The 25,726-nt window shown below is 36.9% G+C and overlaps 1 protein-coding gene across 13 annotated transcripts in view; it reads right to left on the bottom strand.

Moving 5' to 3' along the window:
- Positions 1–25,726, bottom strand: part of MAPK10 (mitogen-activated protein kinase 10) — a 361,784-nt gene that overhangs the window by 139,931 nt on the left and 196,127 nt on the right. For all 13 annotated transcript variants that reach the window (XM_060299612.1, XM_060299611.1, XM_060299614.1 and 10 more), the window contains one exon: positions 12,188–12,357. In XM_060299612.1, the coding sequence (XP_060155595.1) occupies positions 12,188–12,357 (170 nt within the window). The remainder of the gene's footprint in view (positions 1–12,187; positions 12,358–25,726) is intronic.

Consider the following 25,726-nt stretch of genomic DNA (forward strand, 5'->3'; position numbering starts at 1 on the left):
GCTGAGGATGGAGCTCATAAACTCATAATGGAGGAAGTCAGCATAATTAGGTGATTTCTCCAGCTGGGCTCAGGCTCCAGCAGGAGCAGAGAAAACAGCCAGTTGGGCTGCCCTGGATGAGGGTTTGGAAAAAACAGAGAGCTACAGAAGATAGAGTGGTAAGAAAATAGAGAGCCTCTGAGACTGTGAAATTATTTTCATGGTTTCAGGCTAAATAGGAAATATGTTAATCCAGCAGGAGAATGACAGACTCAGAGAACAGGGATGCCTTGAAAGACTGACGTCTTTAAGGAGATACAGGGACAGAAAGGAGGTGAGAGAAGGAACAGCATTAACGTGTGACAATTTGGCTTTTAATTTTCCTCTGCTCCCTATTCCCTTCCAATTTCTTACATTCCCGTGCCAGTGAATTATTTAACATCCTAAACTTACTAGATTTCCACTGCATACTAGTTACTCTCCAACTAGTATTTTTGCTAGATAAATTGAGTGTCTCTCCTCAGTCACCTGAAATCTAAAGTTCATTCATTCAATAGCAGTTCAGGTGTGATGTGTGAATTAGGAAAATGTAGCTCCTCAGGATAAAGGGAACACCCCGACCCGGGCACGCTGCTGTGCAGGTGAAGGGCAGCCTGGGTATCAGCCCCTACACACTCCCCCATCCATGTGTCCTGGTGCAGGGCACACCTTCCCCAGCCATATTTTCCGGTTCTAGATGAGCCCAAAGAAAAAATTTTAAAATATATTTGGCATTGTATGTCCCTGGATTGGAAGTAAAATCTTGACTTTATGAATAGATATATTAAAATCTTCTGTGGAAAACATTTTTAACGATAAAAAATAAAGGTGAATATAGATGAAGAAAAGCACAGCTAAGAGGTCTCTTAAGTACATGTCTTTAAAGAAAAGAAACCCCATGTTAAACGAAGTGGCTAAATTCCCTCTCTGTTGGTGATTGACAACCCCATCATACAAAAAAGCTTAAATGCAATGGTTCAACGCTGGATTCAGAACACTGGACGTGTAAAGTGAAATTCACTTGACAAGGTCAAATATTTTAAATAAATTTAACAAATCCAGGAATAGAGAGCAGAACCAGAGGATGATAGGGCTGTCACTCGAACTTCTAAAAGATGTCTTCCTTTGTCCTCAGCTTCTGTGTTCAAATCCATGATTAGCAAGAGAGCTCAGACTCTATAAACAGAACATGATGCTGTAACAGGCCAGAAGCATGACTCCATAGCAGAGAGGGGCCAAGTACCTTTCCTCTGAGCCTTATAAAAAGCTCCTCGAAACCTCAGTATTTTTAGTTACATTATTTATAACACCTACCTGCTCTCCTTTTGTTTCTTTTTTTTAAATTATCTTAATCTACAGATAGAATGGACAGGTCTCAGAGTAGTAAATGAGAATGATTTCTGGAATCCGAGGAGCAGCAATTGCCATCTGTTATTTAGCATAATTTCATTTAACTGAAGACATTGCTTCCTTTCTGTGAGGAATGCTGTCTTTCCCAAAATGCAGGATAGTGCAGGATTAAGCCTTTAGGTATTTATATTTGGGTTTCAGGTTTCTTTAAAAAATTATAACCATGAATGCACTTTAATCCTAACAATCAGAATGTATGCATCTGGCAAAAGAGTTCATGAAGCATAAACTAATTTTATTTTTGCAATAAAAATACCTATTGATGCCCTTGAACAGGGGTCCCAGTACCAGTCCGAAGCCTGTTAGGAACTGGGCTGCACAGCAAGAGGTGAGCAGCCGGCGAGCGAGTGAAGTGTCATCTGCTGCTCCCCGACGCTGGCATTAATTCCGGAACCACGCCCTCTCCCTCGATGACCCCACCCTGACCCCGTCTGTGGAAAAACTGTCTTCCAGGAAACCGGTCCCTGGTGCCAAAAAGGTTGGAGACCGCTGCCCTAGAAGACAGGTCCTACAAGAAATAAGAATTAGTGTCACAAACTTTTTATCTTTGGGATTGAAGTAGAAACTGAAAAAATAGAATTGATTTACTAATTATTTCTGCTGATAAGGACATTAGCATTTATATCAATAACTGATTTATAGAGAAGACTCAGTCATCTATAAGTGAATAATTATCTATGGAATTTAAATGACTATTTTTCCCTTCTACCAACAAAAATGCTTCTGGGCTACAAACTCTTGCTATCAATTTTAACTACAATGATATAAATTGATTACAAATTTATGAAAGAAAGACAGAATTCAGAATACATGTCCATAATACACTGTAAAACCAAATATAGTTTTTAATATTTTATACGACCAACCCCTTCAGCATCAGTTATTGCACTGATGAACACATACATACTTTATGGTTAACAAACAGAAGTATGGAATTTATAATTTTTTTCCCTGTAAACATACTGCTACTAAACCTTGCCCATGGTTACTCAGAGCCACATTTTCTCTGTGAAGGATAAAAGGTGATACTTACAAGTCTTAATCACCAATCAAGCAATACAGTAAGTAAATATTTGGGGCTTGTGCTATGCAACAGGGCCAAGAATTAACAGTGAAATATGGAAGGAGAATACAGTGTCTTATTCTGTCCTACTACACTGGACCATTACAGCCTCAACTGCCCTACCAATACAAAAGGCAATATTTAAAGCTCAATGCTCCTTATATCAAGAAGGTTGCAATTAAAAACATATACACACAGGGAACTATATTCAATATCCTGTAGTAAACCATAATTGAAAATTTTTTAATTAAAAAATAAGTTTGAAATAAAGGGTCTAAATTATAAAATTAATGGAAAATAACAAGGATACAAGATGTGCTGATATTCCAGATGTGGATCAGATGGTAATCATGGCCCCTGGTCAGAGGCTAAATGGAAACGTGTTAGTAAAGCTGCATCATTTAGCGTAATGGCTCGTTTGGAACTCTAAGAAGAGAAATGCACCACAGGATCATGGAAGTTTCAGAAACAAAATCATCATTCAGGACCCACTGATCAGGTCTCTTGTGTTATTTAGGAAGTCTGATCACCCTCTGGATGATTTCACCATCTCTCTTTGTACCATCAACCTCATTACCATAAAATTCTTCTATCCAAATTCTGTGCTTAAAGATGGTTAGCTGCGTGTGTGTAGCCATGTTGCAAATTTAAAAACTAATATTTAAAACTTGTATAAATATTATAAATATCCTAGGTTAACTGAAACTCAGATTGAAAGATAGGAATGAAAATGTTCAGATGCTTCTTTTCTTGACTCAATCATGGAGCATTAGTTAAGTCATTTTTTAAAACTCATATTCTCAACTACAATATGCAAACAATATGCACAGTCTGAAGATTAAGCAACTGTTACAATCAGCCATCTTCTTGGGTTACACATGTTGACCTTTTGCAATTTTCCATTGATATAAAAGAGTAACATTAAGTCTACCTTCCTTGAATCTACTAAAATTCATGACAATACCAGATTTATAAGGCAATTTCATATATCTAGTTTGTTTTATACTTTTTGAGTACTGCAAGATACTGATATCTCCATTTTTTTTTTTTTTTTTTTTTTTTTTGCGGTATGCGGGCCTCTCACTGCTGTGGCCTCTCCCCTTGCGGAGCACAGGCTCCGGATGCGCAGGCTCAGTGGCCATGGCTCACGGGCCCAGCCGCTCCGCGGCATGTGGGATCTTCCCAGACGGGGTCACGAACCCGTGTCCCCTGCATCGGCAGGCGGACTCCCAACCACCGCACCACCAGGGAAGCCCCTGATATCTCCATTTTACAGATGAGTAAACCAAGGTTCTGAAAGACTGAATGTTAAATACTATCATTGATAAAGCACAATGGGAAATTCAATTATTCTAAGGTGTAAGTATATCTATAACTATAATGACTGAACACGATAATATAAGGTATCTTAAAATATCTGTAATTGAATCAATATTTAAATGTGTAAATATTTTACAGAATTCAGATAATTTACTTAATTAATTTCCCTCCCAATCTTAATCAGCAATAAATAGATATTGACTATCTTTCCATCATATACCCTAACATGGCCAAGGTTCAAACTCTTTTGTTTTGGTGTATATCTACAGATATCTCCTAACCTTTGCCAGTGATTTTGTAAATGTGTGCCATTATTTCAAGGGTGATTAAATCAGAGTCTAGATAGAATAGCTCCAATTCATCACCAAGATAAGAAAAGGGGCTAAAAGCATCAGTGAGTCAATAATGTCTTTTTTTTTTTTAATGAAAATGAGCACATTAAAAAAGGGGGACTTTCCATAAACCATTTTTTAAAGCATATAGAAGCTATTATTATTTGAAGAAGATTCCACTTCTTCAAATGGTGATTGTTCTACTAATGTGTCTTGACTTGGCACTATTATCAGTAATTATTTTGAGCATTTGAACAAATTCTGAGATTTTGGGGGGTTGGCTCTTGATTCTGTTGTATTGTCGTGTTTGGTTTGGTTTTTGATGAGTGCTCTGGCTTACCCAGAGTATTTCTACTTACTAGTACTATGTGGAAATAGGAAGGCAAAGATTCAAACTATGTTCCACATTTTAAAAAACAAAAGCAAAACAAACCACAAAGAAAACCCCTTTCTTTCTACTCCTTCAGTCAACAACTTAGCCTTATCACATATCATTACCCTTAAGGAGACTCTACTCCAAGGGATAGGGTTACCATCTTCCCTCAAATCCCTTATGTTAGGTGGATACTAAGTCACATTTATCTTTTTCCATAACTTTAAATCCTATTTGGGAGTAAACAAGATTCAAACACATATGTATACATAGGTACAAAGATAATATAGCTGCAGTTTCAGATGCTGAGCCAAGGAAGGGCCCACTAGATACAATGCTGTGACTAAGTTTCCTGGATCACGATGTTTCTTATAGAATGTTTTCTATCCCTGTCCTCCTTCAAGGTAGATCACACCCATATTAAATAGAAAAAAAAAAAAAAAGCCACAGGTACAGGAACTCAAGACTTCTCTTCAGTCTATCTAACACTTAACTCGACTGGGCTGATAGGACATTGCTAGGCAGGCTCACCATACTCACCAATATCCACTTATCAAAGGAGGGTGATGGAATAAGAATATGTGAACACCCAAGGTTCTGCTGAACATGACTGGCAATTTAAATCTTAGATTGTTTATCTGCATGGGAGCTTGTTGCTACAGACCGCTGGTTGAAGGACATTCACCAGAAATGATTTTTTAAATTTTTGTGAAAAACAAAATAATTTATATCCTATATACATAAAATACATGTGTGTAAAATATATAGCATATAAATTCAATTAAGATAAACTAATCCATTGGGTTAGTATGTATATAAATTATATATACATATGTAATATATTATAAATTATGTATTTGTTATACATTCATTCTGTATATACATATATGAATATATATATAATTTAAGATAGATTAATCCACTGCATTATTTCCAGGGCATCTTATGACTACAATTATTTCTACTTCTATATCATCCTGCTCTAACTGGAATTTTAGGAAAATTTAGTTAATATAGAGTATATAACATTTGTTTCTAAATATTTAATTTTCCAGGTACAGATTTTTTTACAATAAGCCACTATAAATCTATGCTTTTTCAGTATTTAGCTTACATCTTTGACATAAATATCTTGTAAAAGATCACCTTGCAAAATTGGATTGGGACTGCTTACAAGTTAATTACATGTAGATGACAAAGAGAACAAGCCCAAGAAAGAAAGAATATGGTTTTACGTCCCGTCGTTTAAAACTGTGCAATCAGCTCTTTTCAGTTAAGGGGGAGACCAAACTTTGCAAGTTTTCTCTGCTAAACTTGGTCGTTGAATTTTGCCGCCACTTTCACATCCTCTTCTGATGATGAGAAAAATGCTCTGAAATGATTTGTTCATCTGGCTCCTGACTACTGTTGTTAAAAACACATTTTATGTAAGGCCAGAAACTATCAAACTCTTAGAGGAAAACATAGGCAGAACACTCTATGACATAAATCACAGCAAGATCTTTTTTGACCCACATCCTAGATAAATGGAAATAAAAACAAAAATAAACAAATGGGACCTAATGAAACTTCAAAGCTTTTGCACAGCAAAGGAAACAATAAACAAGACCAAAAGACAACCCTCGGAATGGGAGAAAATATTTGCAAATGAAACAACTGATAAAGGATTAATCTCCAAAATTTATAAGCAGCTCGTTTAGCTCAATAACAAAAAAAACAACCCAATCCAAAAATGGGCAGAAGACCTAAATAGACATTTCTCCAAAGATATACAGAGTGCCAACAAACACATGAATGAATGCTCAACATCATTAATCATTAGAGAAATGCAAATCAAAACTACAATGAGATATCATCTCACACTGGTCAGAATGGCCATCATCAAAAAATCTAGAAACAATAAATGCTGGAGAGGGTGTGGAGAAAAGGGAACACTCTTGCACTGCTGGTGGGAATGTGAATTGGTACAGCCACTATGGAGAACAGTAGGAGGTTCCTTAAAAAACTACAAATAGAACTACCATATGACCCAGCAATCCCACTACTGGGCATATACCCTGAGAAAACCATGATTCAAAAATAGTCATGTACCAAAATGTTCATTGCAGCTGTATTTACAATAGCCAGAAGATGGAAACAGCCTAAGTGTCCATCATCAGATGAATAGATAAAGAAGATGTGGCCCATATATACAATGGAATATTACTCAGCCATAAAAAGAAACGAAATTGAGTTATTTGTAGTGAGGTGGATGGACCTAGAGTCTGTCACACAGAGTGAAGTAAGTCAGAAAGAGAAAGACAAATACCGTATGCTAACACATATATATGGAATCTAAAAGAAAAACATGTCATGAAGAACCTTGGGGTAAGACAGGAATAAAGACACAGACCTACTAGAGAATGGACTTGAGGATATGGGGAGGGGGAAGGGTAAGCTGGGACAAAGCGAGAGAGTGGCATGGACATATATACACTACCAAACGTAAAATAGATAGCTAGTGGAAAGCAGCCGCACAGCTTAGGGAGATCAACTCGGTGCTTTGTGACCACCTAGAGGGGTGGGATAGTGAGGGTGGGAGGGAGGGAGACACAAGAGGGAAGAGATATGGGAACATATGTATATGTATAACTGATTCACTTTGTTATAAAGCAGAAACTAACACACCATTGTAAACCAATTATATTCCAATAAAGATGTAAAAAAAATTGTTTCTAAAGGCTGATAAAAGACTACATTATTGATGAAAGGCATTCTGCAACTCAAATAAGTTTTAATAAAATATAAACTTTTCTAAATGAAATAAAATACAAACGGGTTTGGTCAAATATTAAGTGTACCTGATTAAGGGTATTAGTTCAAAATGTTGAATACATTTCTGAAATTTCTCTCTTATGTATTCTTTAATAAAGTCTTAAAGTATAACAACAACAACAACAAAAAAAAACACAAACAAAAAGAAAACACATTTTATAGATCACTTTACAATTCCCCACCTAGGAAACTATAGAGGACTTCTTTGTTCACTTGGAGAAGGAGAATAATCATTGTTTCTTTTTGTTTCAATGGATAATATTCATTTTTTCCTCCATGGTAGAAATAAATTTTTTACTTATTCCAAAAGATTTCATATTAGATTTTATTTAATGATTCTTAATACTGATATAGTTGGTCTATCATCCATGGTGAATGAAAAAATAGCATGATAATGGTGAATTCTTTTTGAAGATATTTTAGTATTGCCTATTTGTTTTCCTGATAAAAAAATAAGCAGTGAAGCCATCCAAAGAGAGGAAACAAAGTGTAAGAAACCAATAACAAGTTTAAGGTAACTGGAGCAGGAGAAATGAGAATCCATTTCAAACAAGTTAGGAGGATGGGGATTCTGTGACATAAGTACCAATATATCAACAATTATACCTGAAAACTAAAAATCCTTCTAATACACACACACAGAATTTTATAGTAATATATGCCAAAATAAAAGAATTGCTAATGAGCATCTCTTTTGGATTTGGTTCCTCCATGTCTTATTCCTGCTCTAAAGAAAGTAAAGTAAAATAAATAAATCATCTGTTTCACATTGTCTGCCCTCCACCTCCTTCTGGGCCCCAGATACTGAGTTTCCATTTCTCCCAATTATTATACTCAGGATTGTGTGGGACGTTCAAAATATGCAAATCTGAGTTTTCACGAATAGAGGAAAGGTGTGGATTTTACAAGCATACTGGGGGATGGATGCGTGTTCAGTGTGAGAGAAGTGGATGAACGCACCATTGACAAAAGGCAATAGGAAGGAAATTAAATATAAGGCAGGTTGATAAGACAAATTACTACAAAAATAAATCTTCGAGAAAAATAGTACATTACAAACCCAGGTTATGATAAGTAAACAAAGATAACTCAAAGTTAGGTTGAGGAAGAGACAACTATATTCATGTCCAGAGAGGAATGTGCTGGAATTGTGGCATCTGTGCCCATGGTAGAGTGGAAGACTGAAGATGAGGTAGAGAAACATGCCATCCCATTTCTGCCCCTTCAACTTCATCTTTGCTAGTTTTATTTCCCTCAGCTACTGACTAAAAGACTAATAATAATCCCAGGAAACTCCAAGACTAACATTTTGGAATTCAGTTGTCCTTTTACTGACAAATTTGCTGATAAATTTATTGTAAGCCTGGAGTAAAAATTTTGATCAAGGACATTTTATTTACTGGAGTTTATTTCAGTTACTATACCTAAGACCTTGTATGAGATATCCATCCTATACAAGGAGAAACAGAAGCCCAATATGCCCTATAAAACATACAAAATTATTAGTACTAGTAGATTTTCAAATCTTTCTGGGACAATCTGTTAACTTCTTAAGCAAAATGTTGCTTTGGGCCTATTTTTGAATCATTAAATAAAACTTCCTTTTATTAGTAGTTCTCATTTTCGTGGCAGTTTTATCTGAAAGAAAATGAAACAATTCCAATGAATATTTGAGCATCCAAACTGAGGATCTTAGAAAAACTTTCTCATGTTCTACAATTTTCCATTTAAAAAAGGTAGCTAGGAATCACTGTTTTCTCCATCTCCTATCTCTCCTCCTTCATAAGAATTTTTGGTTTTGTTTTATTTTCTATTTCTCTTTGAAAATTCTTCATGAATGCAGTGACCTCTTAAACAGGGTTCCCACTCTCCAAGTGGTATCCAAGCCATTCAGTAGAATGCAGAAGAAAATATAAACATATCTTGTAATCTAGAAAATAAATTAAAACTTACTAATAATTATTATTGATCTCTCCCAAACACACTTTATCCTCCTAGCATTGGTCACATGTAACCTAAGGTAAAAGATATGCATCTTGGAAGGAAAAAGGGAATTCCACAGTTTGGGGAGGATTGACAGAGGCACCCTGAACTCCTTCCTTTGACAACACTATAGTTCAGTGTGCCAGCTTTTTGAAGAATAGCAATCATCTTAATAGTAGAATCTTTACTATACTATGTGTATTAGTATTAACGCCACAACAAATCACCACAAGCTTAGCTGCTCAAACAACATAAATTTATTATCTTGCAGTTCTTTAGGTCAGAAGTCCTACATGAGTCTCACGGGGCTAAAGTCCAGATATCAGCAGGCTGAATTCCTTTCTGGAGGTGCTAGAGGACAATATGTTTCCTTGCTCATTTGGATTTGCTGGCAAATTTCAATTCCTCATTGTTGTATGACTGTGGTCTCCATTTTCTTGCTAATTGGCAGCTGAGGGCCATTCCCAGCTTCTAGAAGCCACCCCATTCCTTGTCTCCTGACACTTTTCCTCTATCTTCAAAACCAGCAACAATAAGGCAAGTCCCTCTCATGTTTTGAATCTCTTATCCCTTCTCTCTCATTGCATCTCTCTGACCCATTCTTCTTTCTTTCCACTTTTAAAAACTCATATGATTAGATAGGTCCCACCTGGATATTCCAGGATAATTGCCCCATTTTAAGGCCTTTAATCTTAAAGTTATATGTCAAAAGTTTTGTCATATAAGATAACATATCAAGAATTCTGGAGATTATGGTCTGGGCATCTTTGAGGGACCATTATTCTGCCTACCACACCTTGAAATTATTTTGTGTCACAAAGAGGTTCACCTGCATCCTTGCACCATAATAAATAAACAAATAAACATTGAAAATAAAAATTTACTTAGCTGTTTACCTACAAAATAAAAGGCTTGGCCCATTATTTTAAAATATTAAAATGTTCCATCTTCAAATTGCAAAAACAATTGATTTTTGTCTCCTGATTGACATTAGGAGAGATTGAAATTTACTAGGTGAATTTCAATAAAAGCATTGGTATATTTGATAAATGAGGTTTAAGTGCTAGTAAATGATTTAGTAGTGCATCAACCAGGCACTTCTGCCATTTGCATTGACTAAGCACTGAGAGTGAACTTAAAATGAGTTGTCAATATGAAGTGAATCGTTAAAATTTATGTCCACACGAAATCTGCACACAAATGTTTAAAGCAGCTTTACTTACAATTGTCAAAACTCAGAAGCAACCAAGATGTCCTAAGTAGATGAATGGTTAAATAAACTAAGGTACACCCAGAAAATGGAATACTATTCAGCGAACTTTTAATCCATGAAAAGACATGAAGGGAACTTAAATGCATATTACTAAGTGAAAGAAGCCAATCTGAAAAGACTATATTCTGTTTGATTCAAACTATACAGCATTCTGAAAAAGGTAAACTATGGAAACAGTAAAAAGATCAATGGTTGCCAGGGGTTAGGGGTAGGGAGAAGGATGAATAGGTGGAGTATATAGGATTTTTAGGGCAGTGGAAATACTCCGTATGATACCATAATAATGGATGCATGTCACTTTACATTTGTCCAAACACACAGAATGTAAAACGCCAAGAGTGAACCCTAATGTAAACTATGGGTTCTGTTGATTATGATGTGTGAGTGTAGGTTCATCAGTTGTAAAAAATGTACCATTCTTGTGGGGGATGTTGATACTGGGGGAGACTATGTATGTGGGTGGGCAGGGGATATATGGGAAATATCTGTACCTTCCTATCCATTTGCTGTGAACCTAAAACTGCTCTAAAATATAGTCTTAAAAAAACAAAAAAAGTTTAAAAATGAAGTGAACCAGATTTTAGAATCATCTTATGAAATATAAAATGAAGGTTTGAAAAATAATTGTACCGTATTAGATTTCTTTCACCAAAAAAAAAAGAAAAATCAAATGAGTGGAAAAAGGGAGTTTTAAAACAAAATTTTTTTTAAAATAATGTTTATTTCAACTTCATCTCATCTCTTAAAAGGGATGTTTTTGTTTTTAAATGGATATTATTAATTTAGCAGTAATTCACATAACAAATATATTGTTATAAGTAAATATCCTTTATAAATAAATACGTGTATATTTATAGTTCATGCCCTAAATTTTTACTTATAGTTGTGAGCCACCAAACTGAAAATTATTATACTAATAAGTTCATACTAAATACATTTGGTTGCTAAACTGCAAGTTAAAACTACCTAAAAAAAAATCCTTATCAATCTATCATCACTTTTGCAAGAGTTTTATAACAGGTAAGTCAAATCCTGATTTGTCATCATTTCAATTTGCCACTCAAAATGTCATAAAAGAGTAGTTACTAAGGAGCCCAGGATTTTTCCATTTTGGAAATATTCAACAAACATTTTTTTTAAATGCCACTTTTTCTAATAGGCAACTGAATTTTAAACATTGAACTTTAAAAGTCACTGGAACATTTGAGATCTCATTTATACTTCTTCAGACTAGGGAATTTTACTTGCTGGTTATCTGAACACATATTCTCTCATTTCTTGCTGTGAAAACATCCAAATAAAATTTTTTAAATGCTTTAGCAACAGCTAGAAAACCTCTGGTTTACTTGGTTTCTCTATGGTTGTTGCATAATGGATTTTTTTGTGACTAGAAAAACTAGTCACAAGCAAAGATGTACATATTGTTAGCCAATGGGTAGTAAATTACTAATAATGCTCATAAATTTATTTTTCTTTGGTAGAATGGATTTCCCCCCCTCAAGTCATGCTATTTATTTGTGTTTGTGTGTTTGTGTTGTGTATGTAGTCAACACATACAGCACGTTCCTTCGAAAAATAGAAGTTAAATCCATCCCACTTACCAAACTATTCCCTGAGCCCCAGAGCCAATAGGCTTTAGATTCTGGTAGCGCTTGAGAACTGTGAAGGTTGAGTCTCCCACTTCCACGCTGTAGAACTGGTTGTCAACTTTGCTTTTGCTCATGTTGTAATGTTTGGCAATATATGACACATCCACTTGTTTATCGAATCCCTGTGAAAAAGAACAACAAAAACTTGAGACAAGAGAAAAACCAGAATGACAATGAGATACAGAAAAGCCTGTTCTTTCAATGATTACTAATACTTTGTCATCTGTAATAATTATATAGACCTGCATTTAACACAGAAAAAAATATATATATTAGTCCATGTAAGATAACCTGGAGTAAAATATCTTAGAAAAAATGCAAAGAAAAATTTGTTTTCAATATTAAAACTATTTATGATAAAATATTCTTAGATCTGCATCGTCTTTTCTGAAATGTTTCATTAAAACCATTTATTTATGCAGCAAACACCTACTGAACATATACTGGCCCCAGAGACTATGTTAGGTACTTCAGAGGTGATCCCTGATCATCTGTTATAACAGCCATATGAGGAAGAATGAAAGAATGTATCTACATCCTTTTCTCAGAAAGAACTGAGATATAAAATAATGCATAGTTTTAATTAGGCAAATTTGAATTAAATAGTGTTGATTTCATTTGCTCTCAATAATACCAAAAATGCTACTGCATTAAACATTGAAAAATTTTAGTCACTAACACTGTTCTAAACTGCCACATGACAGCTTTTTTATTTATTGCCAGCTTAGATTTTAAGTATCTCAATTGCTATATCTTTTGTTTATCATTAAGAGAAGTTCTATTAATTATATTTAGCAATTGAAGAAATTGCTATTTTGAATCATGATTTAGGAATATATATAATGTAAATATCCATTATCCATGATTATTATTTACCCATAAATGATCTTACATTGCTTTTTATGACATTAAATAGTTTGGATTCTGTAGTGAGAAGGAACCTTACAGAATACTAGCTAGCCTTTTCCTTGTGGCACACACTGGCGGATGTTTACCCAATAGTCACTCGTCTCTTTCTTGCTGATTTTGTTCAGGTTTTGAGCACTCACATGCTCTGTGGGTTCCTTCCCAGTTCCAGCACTTGAAAATTGAATACTCTAAACCAGTAGTTTTCTTTAGAGGTGACACTAACCCTTAGCAGGCATTTGGGAGATCTGTGGGCATGTTTTGGTGTGCCACAATAATAGAAGATGTGGCTTATCGACCAATGCTGGTTGTCCTGCAATGAGTGGGACATTCCCACACAATGAATAATTACATACTTACATCTTTTGAGTATGTCCAAGCTTTAATTAGTAAAAAACAAAACAAAACTGGCTTTAATGTTCTGAGCCCAGAATCTAAACTAAAGATCTTTGTACGGTTTTAATATATACTGACCTCCGAAAATCTAATTCTCACATAATCTGAAAGAAGATTTAAACCTCCTTAGGCTCTGGACCTGTAGTTGGTAATAAAGCCATTTCCTTAGACATTTTTGGCATTTCATTTCTAATTAAAAAATTGAAATAGGAGTACAAACTAATTTGCCCTGTATGCTCTTGGATGAGAGACAGACAGCATTAGTAATGAGGAGAATACAATGGGGACTTTGTGGACAAGGATGGCAAAACCTACGAATCTAGTACAAGAACCTTAAGACCCCAGATGGGCTTGAGAGCAGAACAGTCGTGACAGGCACCAGCCTATGACTGGGAGACATATGCTAGCAACAATCCAGTACAAATGCACACAGACCTCAAAGAACAGAGTGGACTATAAATTAGGAATCTAGGTTGTTTGGATGGAGACTGAAAATTCAGGTAATTCACAAATAAAATCATGAGAGGTCTGAAATCCAGGAGGCAGTCTATGAAGTACAGAATAGGAAATTAAACAACACTATTAAGAATCAGGGCATTGTGAGCCCATTCATGGAGACTAAACAGGGTTTAGAATTTAGACAATGGGTGTGGACAATAGCAGAAACAAGAACATTATAACGATCCTTTATTTCAACTACAGTATCAGGAACTGTTCTCTACACCATAGTCCATTTCTATGCTAGACTTTTTAATGTATCAGTAAACTAACCCTGCTAAAGTTATTTTTTTTCCCTTGGTAAGGAAAGGTAAAAAAGCAACTGGAGCTAGACTAACAAATGAATTTCATCTGTCAAGGTTAATTTGGTACAAAGTGCCCGACTTGCCATTTGTCATGTTCTGACCCTTCACATCCTGTACTACTCTAGCTCCTGACCACCCACAAAACTCTTAGCACACACTAGTCTCTTAGCACACACTAGTCTCATCAAACCTAAGTAATCTATTTCCCTTTCCCCACATATTCTCTTCACCTCTGAAACGTCGCTATTCCAACTGCATTGCATGTATGTAGTAATCATATGTAATAACCTTTATGTTCTAGACTTCTGGCACTGGAGATACAAAAAAAAGATAAGTTCCCCATCTAGATGGAGGCAGTAAAATAAGCAAGTAGTTAAAATATGGAAAATATATTTTATAGCAGAATAAAGAAAAGATGCTAGGAACAAACAGGGAGTAGCAACTAATTGCCTGCATTCATTCATTATCATTAATTCATCCAACTACTATGTATAAAACAACCATGAATGCCAAGTCATGGTATAAAATTGGTAATGTTGGAAAGAGACTTGATTTGTGTTTTCTCTGGCTAACTATATGCCCAGTCCTCCCCTCTAACTGGTTCTCAGATGTGAGTGCGGATTTGGACTACCTGGGGAGCTTGATAAAATACAAATCACTGACATAAAACCTTGGAGATTTGGATTCAGGTCTTCAGCATAGGTCCTGAGGATTTGGAGATTACTAGGCAGTCCAGGTGATTCTGATTTGAGGATCTGACTTTGAGAAAGGCAGCATTAGAAAATCATTCTCACAGTGTGCTCCCTGAAGCATCAGTATCAGCATCACCTGTAGACTTGTTAGAAATGAGGCTGCTCACTCCCACCCCACACCTATTAAATCAGGAACTCTGGGGCCCAACATTCTGTTTTAATAAGGCTTCTAAGTATTCTGATGCATATTGAGAATCACACACTGGAGTGGAAGGACTGCCTGAAGGCTGTGAAACAGATCACACAGCTCTGCCTGAGATATTTGGAAACTAAAACACTTATTATGAAGCAGAAATAATATTTCTGCTTCTGCATCAGGGAACATACACTTGGTGTCTTTACGTATTGCCAAATTCCGTTGTTCATGGCAAACACAAACTGGAACCAGAGTCCTAGTTAGGACAAGGATTACCCTACATCTCAGATTCAAATATTTGAAAGACACCCGCTGCTCCAGACTCAAGAACTAACGAAGTCGTGGTACTCAGGACAAGTCACCAGCTGGCCAAGTGCTATAATGGAGTATATCATTTCATCACAGCAATTGTTCACACGCCTGAGAAGTACCCTGTAATTTTTCCCAGTGCATACCTTTTCATGTAATGGGGAAGTTACATACAGACTTGGTGGTAGTTTGGTAAAATGGTTAAAACAATCATAGAGCTTAGACTAAGAGCAAAATTTTAGCTACAAAAGTATTCCCAGTCAAAAAGAAACAAATAAATCTATTCAAATTAAATACCTAATGCCCTGACACATTTTCTAAAATAAAAGCTACTCAGTGATTTTTTTATCCATTTGAAAGCATATAATTTCTCACAATAAGATTAAAAATCATCACTGTAAAATCTGTGAATTCACACACACACACACACACAATTTCCTTCCTCAATTTCCATGCAGTCTTATCATGACTATAAAGTTCAAATATAAACTTTTCTCTAAAAATAAGTCTATGGGGCTTCCCTGGTGGCGCAGTGGTTGAGAGTCCGCCTGCCGATGCAGGGGACACGGGTTCGTGCCCCGGTCCGGGAAGATCCCACATGCCGCGGAGCGTCTGGGCCCGTGAGCCATGGCCGCTGAGTCTGCGCGTCCGGAGCCTGTGCTCCGCAACGGGAGAGGCCACAACAGTGAGAGGCCCGCGTATCGCAAAAAAAAAAAAATTTAAATAAATAAATTTAATAAATAAATAAAAATAAGCCTATGAAAATATGTCATTAAGCACACTATGGAAAAATATTATCAATGCTGAAGAGATTTTTCACCCGTTATATGTTTTAGTATATTCCTATTCAGATCACAGAACTGATGATTTGAACCCAAGACAGGAAGAATCAGAAATTCGTACTGGGAAGGCATGACTGGCCAATAGTTTAAGTCAGGGATTCTGAAGTTTTAATATGGATCAGAACTACCTGAGGAGCTTGTAAAACATAGATTTTTGAGTCCCACTGAAAAGTTTCTGATTCAGTGGGACTAAGATAAGGCCAAGAGTTTGTATTTCTAACAAGTTCCACACTTGGAGAACCACTATTTTAGAGAAGAGTAAGAGATGTCACCATTCAAAAAAGGCTAGTTGGAGTGGCAAAAACTGGAGGAAATGCAGGTCAAACCAAGTAAACAAAGGATGTGGAAGTTAAAAATAATGCCATGATGACTTTCCTTGGTATCAGCACCTCTATAAGCAGGCCCAGCTGTCATTTTCCCGGGATGTGTTTTCCTATCTCACAATTACAATAGAGTGTTCAGTCAATTTTCTCTCAATTATCTCATGAAAATAAACATTCCATCATCTATTTATATTAAATTTATACTAAAACATTTGAGAAGAATGTATGAAACTCACAGGTATTCATAAATGCTTGTCAAAATGAAAAGTGTTTTTCCAGAGAAAAAATTAAGATGTTTATTAAATTAATTATAAATCAGAAATGTTATATTAAAAATGAAAAACATCACAGTGGTGACTTTTGGAGATCAATACGGCTCAAAATAACTACAGGTTTAGAATAGTCTATTCTACCATTGATTCAAATTAATTTTAAAAGTAACTTATTCCCCCACTGAATATTAATCTTATATTTAAATGACTCAATGATTTATCTTATATTGATATAATAAAATTTTCTTTGAAAAAATTCAAAGCAAACTCATTTCCTCCTTGCCCCCTATCTGCCAAAAAAATTTTAAGCTAAATTCAAAGAAGACTTTATTGCTGCTGGCAGTTTGATAGGAAGAGAGGAAATTTGAATATAATCTGTTCTGTGAAAAGACAGCATATTACACAGACCTATAAGCAAGGGCTTGTGTCATGATTCCTATCATCAGTTCAGGTGCTAGCCCATAGCTATGGAGTTTGAAAAGAAAAATGTCCCACATTACTGATCTTATCCTGCAGGTGTCCAAAGCTTTGATTGCATTTTTCTCAGACTTAATAACCTGTATTTCACTCCCTCCCCATTTTCACTTGTGCATGACTGGCCTGTGTTACTGCTAGTCAGTTCCTGAACAGGAAACATTAAGGTTTAAGAATTTTTAGATGTTACACTTCCTTAGTTTCTCTTGAATAAAACTTTCAGTTTCAGCTGAAAAGAGCACCAAGTCTGGATTAGTTCTGCACTTAACACCTATGAAACCAAGTCATTTTATTCCTTCATTCATTTATTATTTATATTCTGTATGGTTTCAAAAAGGATTTGTGCAGCTCACCATAAAAGATATAGAAACAATAAAACCATTAAATCCAGTTTTAAGAATAAATGTCAAATAAAGCAGGCTAAGAGATGACTGTTTTACCAGAAGACTTAAGTTTTGAACATCTACTGTCTTGAGCACAAAAGTTAGTGTCATGCTTCCAGCAAGCCAAAGGAAAAACATGACAACAAGAAGACCACAGTGAGTGGCAAGTTTTGAGTCATTAATTTCATAAAGTATACCATACAGTAGTTCATAGGAAAGGTAAAATTTCTCTAGCACTCAACCCCAGGAAAAAATATTCAGTAGTTCTTTATATAATAACCCTGGAATCAAACAACAGGCAGTAGATACAGTACTTTTTCATCAAAGACATAGAAATATGCTTCATATGATATCACCTCTCAATAAGACAAGGGGAGAAAGAAAGATGAACCAGCATTAGTCACTTACCTAGTAAAGGTGAACTTTGTATTCTGTTAAATACTATATTTAACACTAACAGCAGATGAGGAAAGTGGCATACAGAGCTGTTAATTGGCTCAAAGTCTTGGAACTATTGATTAGTGCTATCAATTAATATGAATTAAAGTTTGTCCAACTCCAAAACATGTGTTCTTCTTTTACTAAACCATTCACTAGTTCAGCTAAAATAACTTAGAACAGTGATGTAGTTTTCTTATGATAAGGTGAGCTGTAGGAATAGAGCTTGAGAGAGATGAGTGAATAACACATCCTTCTCTTTCATTTATCAATTGTCTCAGACTGGAGTTTGAACATAACACTAAACAATTCAGGGCTGAAGTAGACAATCTTGTGTTGTTGATGGAAAGCTGGATTTTCAGAGCTGCCTAGAATTTGTTAAATGTTTATAGAGCACCTACTATATGCCAGGCACTATTGAAGATGCTATGGATGTAACATTGATCTAGCTCAACAGGATAGCTAAGATGAATTCGCTACAAAATGCATCTCCAGAAAATGAACTGGTCAATCTGTTGGATATTATTTTGTCGTTTGGATACTGAAAAGTATCTGCCAAAAGTGGTGATTCTGCTTTTGACACAAATGATATTGAGCTCTTCAGTCTTACAGTTATGGCCAGCATGTTGAGTTGCTCTTGCCCCTCCAAGATTGTTATATAAAGTCAGCAGAAACAATGCCTGCTACTCTGTTTGTTATGGCAGAAAGGCATGCGTTCAATCCATTTAAAATCCGAATCAAATTATCTACATATTAGTTTTAAAGAGGGATATCTGAGATAATCCTTAACAACATTAAGGATTAGATTTTGTTTTGTCCTGAGTATATTTTCCCCATTCAACTTCTTGAAGTGTTACTCTTCAAGGAGGATTACAGTGTGGAATCTAAATCACTTTTATGTTGGTTGGCCCAGAGATGGTTACTCTGTGGAATCAATGGCTTATTATAAATCAGTAATGCAGTAAAAACTCTAAGACTTACATTATGTTTAATCACAATTTTCAATTATGTGAAAAAGCACATAAGAGTAATCAATAGTAGAGCAGGCAGGCATGGCTTCTGCCTGCCTGTTCTTTTTATATAAAGGAAGACAGCTAGTACTGTTTGAATACCTACTAAGCACCAAGCTAGTATTAGGACCAGATGCTGTGCTGGGTGTCTAATAAATCATTTCATGTAAGACTTAGTATTCTCATTTTGCACTTGAGAAATCCTAGAGTGAGGATTTCAGCAAAGGGTAAAAATTCAGCTTTTATCTAAGAATCCTTACTGTGAGGCCTTGGGCAAGCTTTTTACAATCTTAGCCCTAGTGTCCTTATTTATGGAATGAGGGCAGTACAATGCATATCTTGGAGAAATTGTGAGTTTTGTTCCAGATCACCACAATAAAGTGAGTCACACAATTTTTTTCATTTCCCAGTGCAAATAAAAGTTAGGCTTACACTACACTGTAGTCTGTTAAGTATAAAAAAAATACATACCTTAACTTTAAAATATTTTATTGTTGAAAAATGCTAACCATAATGAGCCTTCAGCGAGTCATAATCTTTTAGCTGGTGGAAGCTCTTGCCTCAATGTTGATGCTGCTGACTGATAGGGTGGTGGTTGCTGAAGGTTGGTGAGGCTGTGGAAACTTCTCAAACTAAGATAACAGTAAAGTTTGCCACATCGATTGACTTCCTTTTACGAATGATTTTTCTGTAGCATGCAAAGCAGTTTGATGGCATTTTACCCACAGTAAAACTTCTTTCAAAGTTGGAGTCAGTCCTCTCAAATCTTGCTGCTGCTTTATCAACTAAGTTTATGTTATATTCTAAATCCTTTGTTGCCATTTCAACAATCTTCACAGCATAATCACCAGGAGTAGTTTCCTTCTCAAGAAACTACTTACTTTGTTCATCCGTAAGAAGCATCTCCTCATCTGTTAAAGTTTTATCATGAGAGTGCAGCAATTCAATCACATCTTCAAGCTCCACTTCTAATTCTAGTTCTCTTGCTGTTTCCACCATATCTGCAGTTACTTCCTCAACTGAAGTCTTGAACCCTTCAAAGTTATCCATGAGGGTTAAAATCAACTTCTTCCAAACTCCTGTTAAATTGATATTTTGACCTCTTCCCTTGAATCACAAATTTTCTTAATGACATCTAGAATGGTGAATCCTTTCCAGAAGGTTTTCAATCTACTTTGCCCAGATCCATCAGAGGAATCACTGTCTATGGCAGCTATGTCCTTACAAAATGTCTTAAATAATAAGACTTGAAACTGGATATTATTTCTTGATCCATGGACTACAGAATGGATGTTGTGTTAGCAGGCACGAAAACAACATTAATTTCATCTCCATCAGAGCTCTTGGGTGACCGGGTGCATTGCCAATGAGCAGTAATATTTCAAAAGGAATCTTTTTTCTGAACAGTAGGTCTCAACAGTGGGATTAAATTATTCAGTAAACCATAGTGTAAACAGATGTGCTGTCATCTAGGCCTTGTTCCATTTTAGAGCACAAGTAGTGTAGATTTAGCATCATTCTTAAGGGCCCTAGAACTTTTGCAGTGGCAAATGAGCATTAGCTTCAACTTAAAGTTACCAGGTATATTAACCCCTAACAAGAGAGTCAGCCTGTCCTTTGAAGATTTGAAGTCAGGCGTTGACTTCTCCTCTATAGCTATGAAAGTCCTAAATGACATCCTCTTCTAACAGACGGCTGTTTCGTCTATGTTGACAATCTGTTGTTCAGTATCACCACCTTCATTAATTATCTTAGCTAGATCTTCTGGATAACTTGCTGCAGCTTCTACATCAGCACTTGCTGCTTCATCTTGCACTTTAATGTTAAGAAGATAGCTTCTTTTCGTAAACCTCATGAACCAACCTCTGCTAGCTTCAAACTTTTCTCCTGTAGCTTCCTCATTTCTCTCAGCCTTCATAGAATTGAAGGGAGTTAGGGCCTTTCTCTGGATTGGGTTTTAGCTTAAGGGAATGTTGTAACTGGTTTGATCTTCTATCTAGACCACTAAAACTTTCTCCATATCAGCAATAAGGATGTTTCATTTTCTTATCATTTGTGTGTTCACTGGAGTAGTGATTTTAATTTCCTTCAAGAACTTTTCCTTTGTATTCAAAACTTGGCTAACTATTTGGCACAAGAGGCTTAGCTTTTGGCCTATATCAGCTTTCAATGCCTTCCTCACTAAGCTTAATCATTTCTAGCTTTCAATTCAAAGTGAGAGACATACAACACTTTCTTTCACTTGAATACTTATAAGGCATTGTAAGATTATTAATTGGCCTAATTTCAATATTTTTGTGTCTCAGAGAATAGGGAGGCACAAGGAGAGGGAGAGAGACAGGGGAACAGCCTGTTGGTGGAGCAGTCAGAACACACAACATTTATCAATTAAGGTCCTCATTTTAAATGGGCCCCGTTCATTGTACCCCTCAAAATAATTACAATAGTAATATCAAATATCACCAATCACGGAATATAATAAAAAATATAATAATAAGTTAGAAGTTTGAAATACTGTGGGAATTACCAAAATGTGACACAGAGACACGAAGTGAGCAAATGCTGTTAGAAAAATGGCACTAATACAGATGCTCAATGCAGGGTGGCCACAAAACTTCAATTTGTAAAAATAATAGTACCTGTGAAGTACTATAAAGTGAAGCACAATGCAACAAGGTATGCCTGTAATCTACTTCTTTTGATTAGTGGGAAAGTTAAACGTGCTAATCTATGTAAAGCTCTCAGCATGGTATAAGCTTACAGGAAACTCTCAACAAAGTTGTTTGTTGTTGGGCTTCCCTGGTGGCACAGTGGTTAAGAATCTGCCTAGCAGTGCAGGGGACATGGGTTCGAGCCCTGATCCGGGAAGATCCCACATGCCGTGGAGCAACTAAGCCCGTGTGCCACAACTACTGAGCCTGCACTCTACAGCCCATGAGCCACAACTACTGAAGCCTGTGTGCCTAGATCCCGTGATCCCCAACAAGAGAAGCCACAGCAATGAGAAGCCCACGCACCACAACAAAGAGTAGCCCCCGTTCACCTCAACTAGAGAAAGCCCCTGCACAACAATGAAGACCCAATGCAGCCAAAAATAAATAAATAAAATTAATTTATTTTTTAAAAAAGTTGTTTGTTGTTATTATTATTACTATTACTAGTACTATAGTTATCATTATTATTGAGAAGTTAGATAACATTTAAAGACATAGCTAATTAGTAGTTTTAGAATGTTTTTAGCCAGAAGTTGGCCTGGGCCATAGTGCCATCCCAAGACACTATGATACTGCTATAAAATCAATGTATAACCAACAGGGTTCAGAATGGTCAGGTAATAAAATACTTTTCTGTGTTTTCATTTGTGGTGAAGACAGTTGTTCTGTGGGTACCCACATGCTCTACTACATTTCCCAGCTCCCTTGCAGTTCTGTTGGGGCCAAGTTGCTGTATCTGGCCAGTGGACTACATGAAGAAGTGGCAGGTATCATCTAAATGCAGAGGCATTTAAGAGGTGTGCCTCTACAATCCACCTCTTTCCACACTGTGATGTCTTAACTGGACATCACAAGATGGCAGTTCCTGAGTCACAAGATGACAGAAGACAAAATTCCTAAGTCACCAGATAGAGGAGAGTCCTTACCAACCTGTTCTAGACTTTGTATAACAGGAAATAAACTTTTGTTCTAATAAGTTACTGAGATTTGAGGTCTATCCACTATTGCAGTATGTTTTTCATTCAATAAATTTTTTTTTTGGCCTTACAATGTGCCAAGTAATGTTCTAAGCACTGAGAACATAAAGCTCCTGTCCTCATGGAGCTTAATATTAAATTGTCCCTTACAGGATCAAAGTTAGAATGCCGGCTTCATTATCACAATGATCTAACTACTAAGCTAATCACCTTGAATTCTATGTACACTTCTGATCTGCATATCTGCAATTTGTCTTTAATAAAGAAAAAAGAAGCATAAAATAGGCAATAATAAGAGGTATTATATAATCAAGATGGGACAAAATTTCAAGGTTAATTAAATAACGGTTAATTTTTAAAAAATACTTTCTCAGGGTAGGAAGAAAAGGTTCTTTCATCATAAGGAGAAGAAAAATTCATTTAAGAATCAAAATGTTTAAAGTGAGTTATCTGGATTTCACTGACTTATCTGTAAAACATGCTTTTGTTTTTTTGGAAGGGAAAATTGAAATGCTACATTTAAGAATATGGAACATCGGACTTTCAAGATGGTGGCGGAGTAAGACGTGGATATCACCTTCCTCCCTACGAATACATCAAAAATACATCTACATGTGGAACAACTCCTACAGAACACCTACTGAATGCTGGCAGAAGATCTCAGACTTCCCCAAAGGCAAGAAAATCTCCACGTACCTGGGTAGGGCAAAAGAAAAAACAGAGACAAAAGAATAGGGATGGGACCCATACCTCTGGGTGGGAGCTGTGAAGGAGGAAAAGTTTCCATACATTAGGAAGCCCCTTCACTGGCGGAGATGGTGGGTGTGTGTGGGGGGAAGTTTCGGAGCCATGGAGGAGAGCACAGCAACATGGGTGCAGAGGACAAAGCAGAGAGATTCCCACACAGAAGATTGGTGGCGACCAGCACTCACCAGCCTGAGATGCTTGTCTGCTCACTCACCGGGCCAGGTTGGGGCTGGGAGCTGAGACTCAGGCTTTGGAGATCAGACCCCAGGGAGAGGACTGGGGTTGTCTGTATGAAGACAGAGTGAAGGAAGCTAGTGCTCCTCAGCTAGCCGGGAAAGAGTCCAGGAAAATGTCTGGACCTGCCGGAGAGGCAAGAGACCTTTGTTTTGGTGTGTGTGAGGAGAGGGGATTCCTTCCCAGTGTGCCCACAGAAAGCAGAGCACTGCCTAAGCAAGCTCCAGAGACAGGCGTGAGCCGCAGCTATCAGTTCAGACCCCAGAGACTGACATGAACTGCTAACTCTGTGGCTGCTGCCACCAAGAGTCCTGTGTGCCAGAGCAGGTCACTAACAACACCACCCTGGAGCATATGCAGCACACCACTGCCAGGGTCACAAGATCCAGGGACAACTTCCCCGGGAGAACACACAGTGCAGCTCAGGCTGTTGCAACGTCATGCCGGCCTCTGCTGCCACAGGCTCACCCCACATTCCAATTATGACTACCATACTCCTCCCTACCCCCAGCCTGAGTGAGCAAGAGAGCCCTAATCAGTTGCTGCTTTAACACCCTCCTGTCTGGGCAGGGAACAGACACCTGAGGGAGACCTACTTGCAGAGGTGGGGCCAAAACCAAAGCTGAACCCCAGGAGCTGTGTGAACAAAGAAGAGAAAGGGATATTTCTCCCAGCACCCTCAGGAGCAGCACATTAAATACCCACAGTCAACTTGATAGACCCTGAATCTGAAGAATACCTGAATAGACAATGAATGTTTGCAAAATTGAGGCAGTGGACTTTGGGAGCAACTGCAGACTTGGGGTTTGCCTTCTGTGTCTAATTTGTTTCTGGTTTTATTTTTATCTTAGTATAGTATTTAGTGTTTATCATTGATGGATTTGCTTATTGGTTTCATTGCTCTCTTCCTTTTTTTTAATATATATATTTTTTCCTTTTTTTCTTAGTGTGTATGTATATGCTTCTTTGTGTGATTTTGTCTGTACAGGTTTGCTTTTACCATTTATACTAGGGTTCTGTTGGTTTTGTTTTTGTTTTTTTGTTATTCTCTCTTGCTTTTCTTCTGAGCCGTGTGGCTGGCAGGATCTTGGTGCTCGAGCTGGGGGTCAGGCCTGAGTCTTTGAGGTGGGAAGGCCAAGCCCAGGACATTGAACCACAAGAAACTTCCCGGCCCCACATAATATCAATCGGCAAGAGCTCTCCCAGAGATCTTCTTCTCAACACTAAGACCCAGCTCCATCCAATGGCCAGCAAGCTCCAGTGCTCAACACCTCATGTCAAACAACTAGTAAGACAGGAACACAACCCCACCTGTTAGCAGAGAGGCTGCCTAAAGTCATACTAAGTTCACAGACACTGCAAAACACACCAGCAGATGCAGCCCTGCCCACTAGAAGGACAAGATACACCCCACCCACCAGAACACAGGCACCAGTCCCCTCCACCAGGAAGCCTACATAACCCACTGAACCAACATCATCCACTGGGGTCAGACACCAAAAACAATGGGAAGTATGAACCTGCAGCCTGCAAAATGGAGCCCCCAAACACAGTAAGTTAAACAGAATGAGAAAACAGAGAAATATGCAACAGAGGAGGAGCAAGGTAAAAACCCACCAGACCTAACAAATGAAGAGGAAATAGGCAGTCTACATGAAAAAGAATTCAGAGTAATGATAGCAAAGATGATCCAGAATCTTGGAAATAGAATGGAGAAAATACAAGAAACATTTTACAAGAATCTAGAAGAACTAAAGAGCAAACAAACAATGATG

The sequence above is a fragment of the Globicephala melas genome, chromosome 5 (genome assembly GCF_963455315.2).
Source record: "Globicephala melas chromosome 5, mGloMel1.2, whole genome shotgun sequence".
NCBI lineage: Eukaryota > Metazoa > Chordata > Mammalia > Artiodactyla > Delphinidae > Globicephala > Globicephala melas.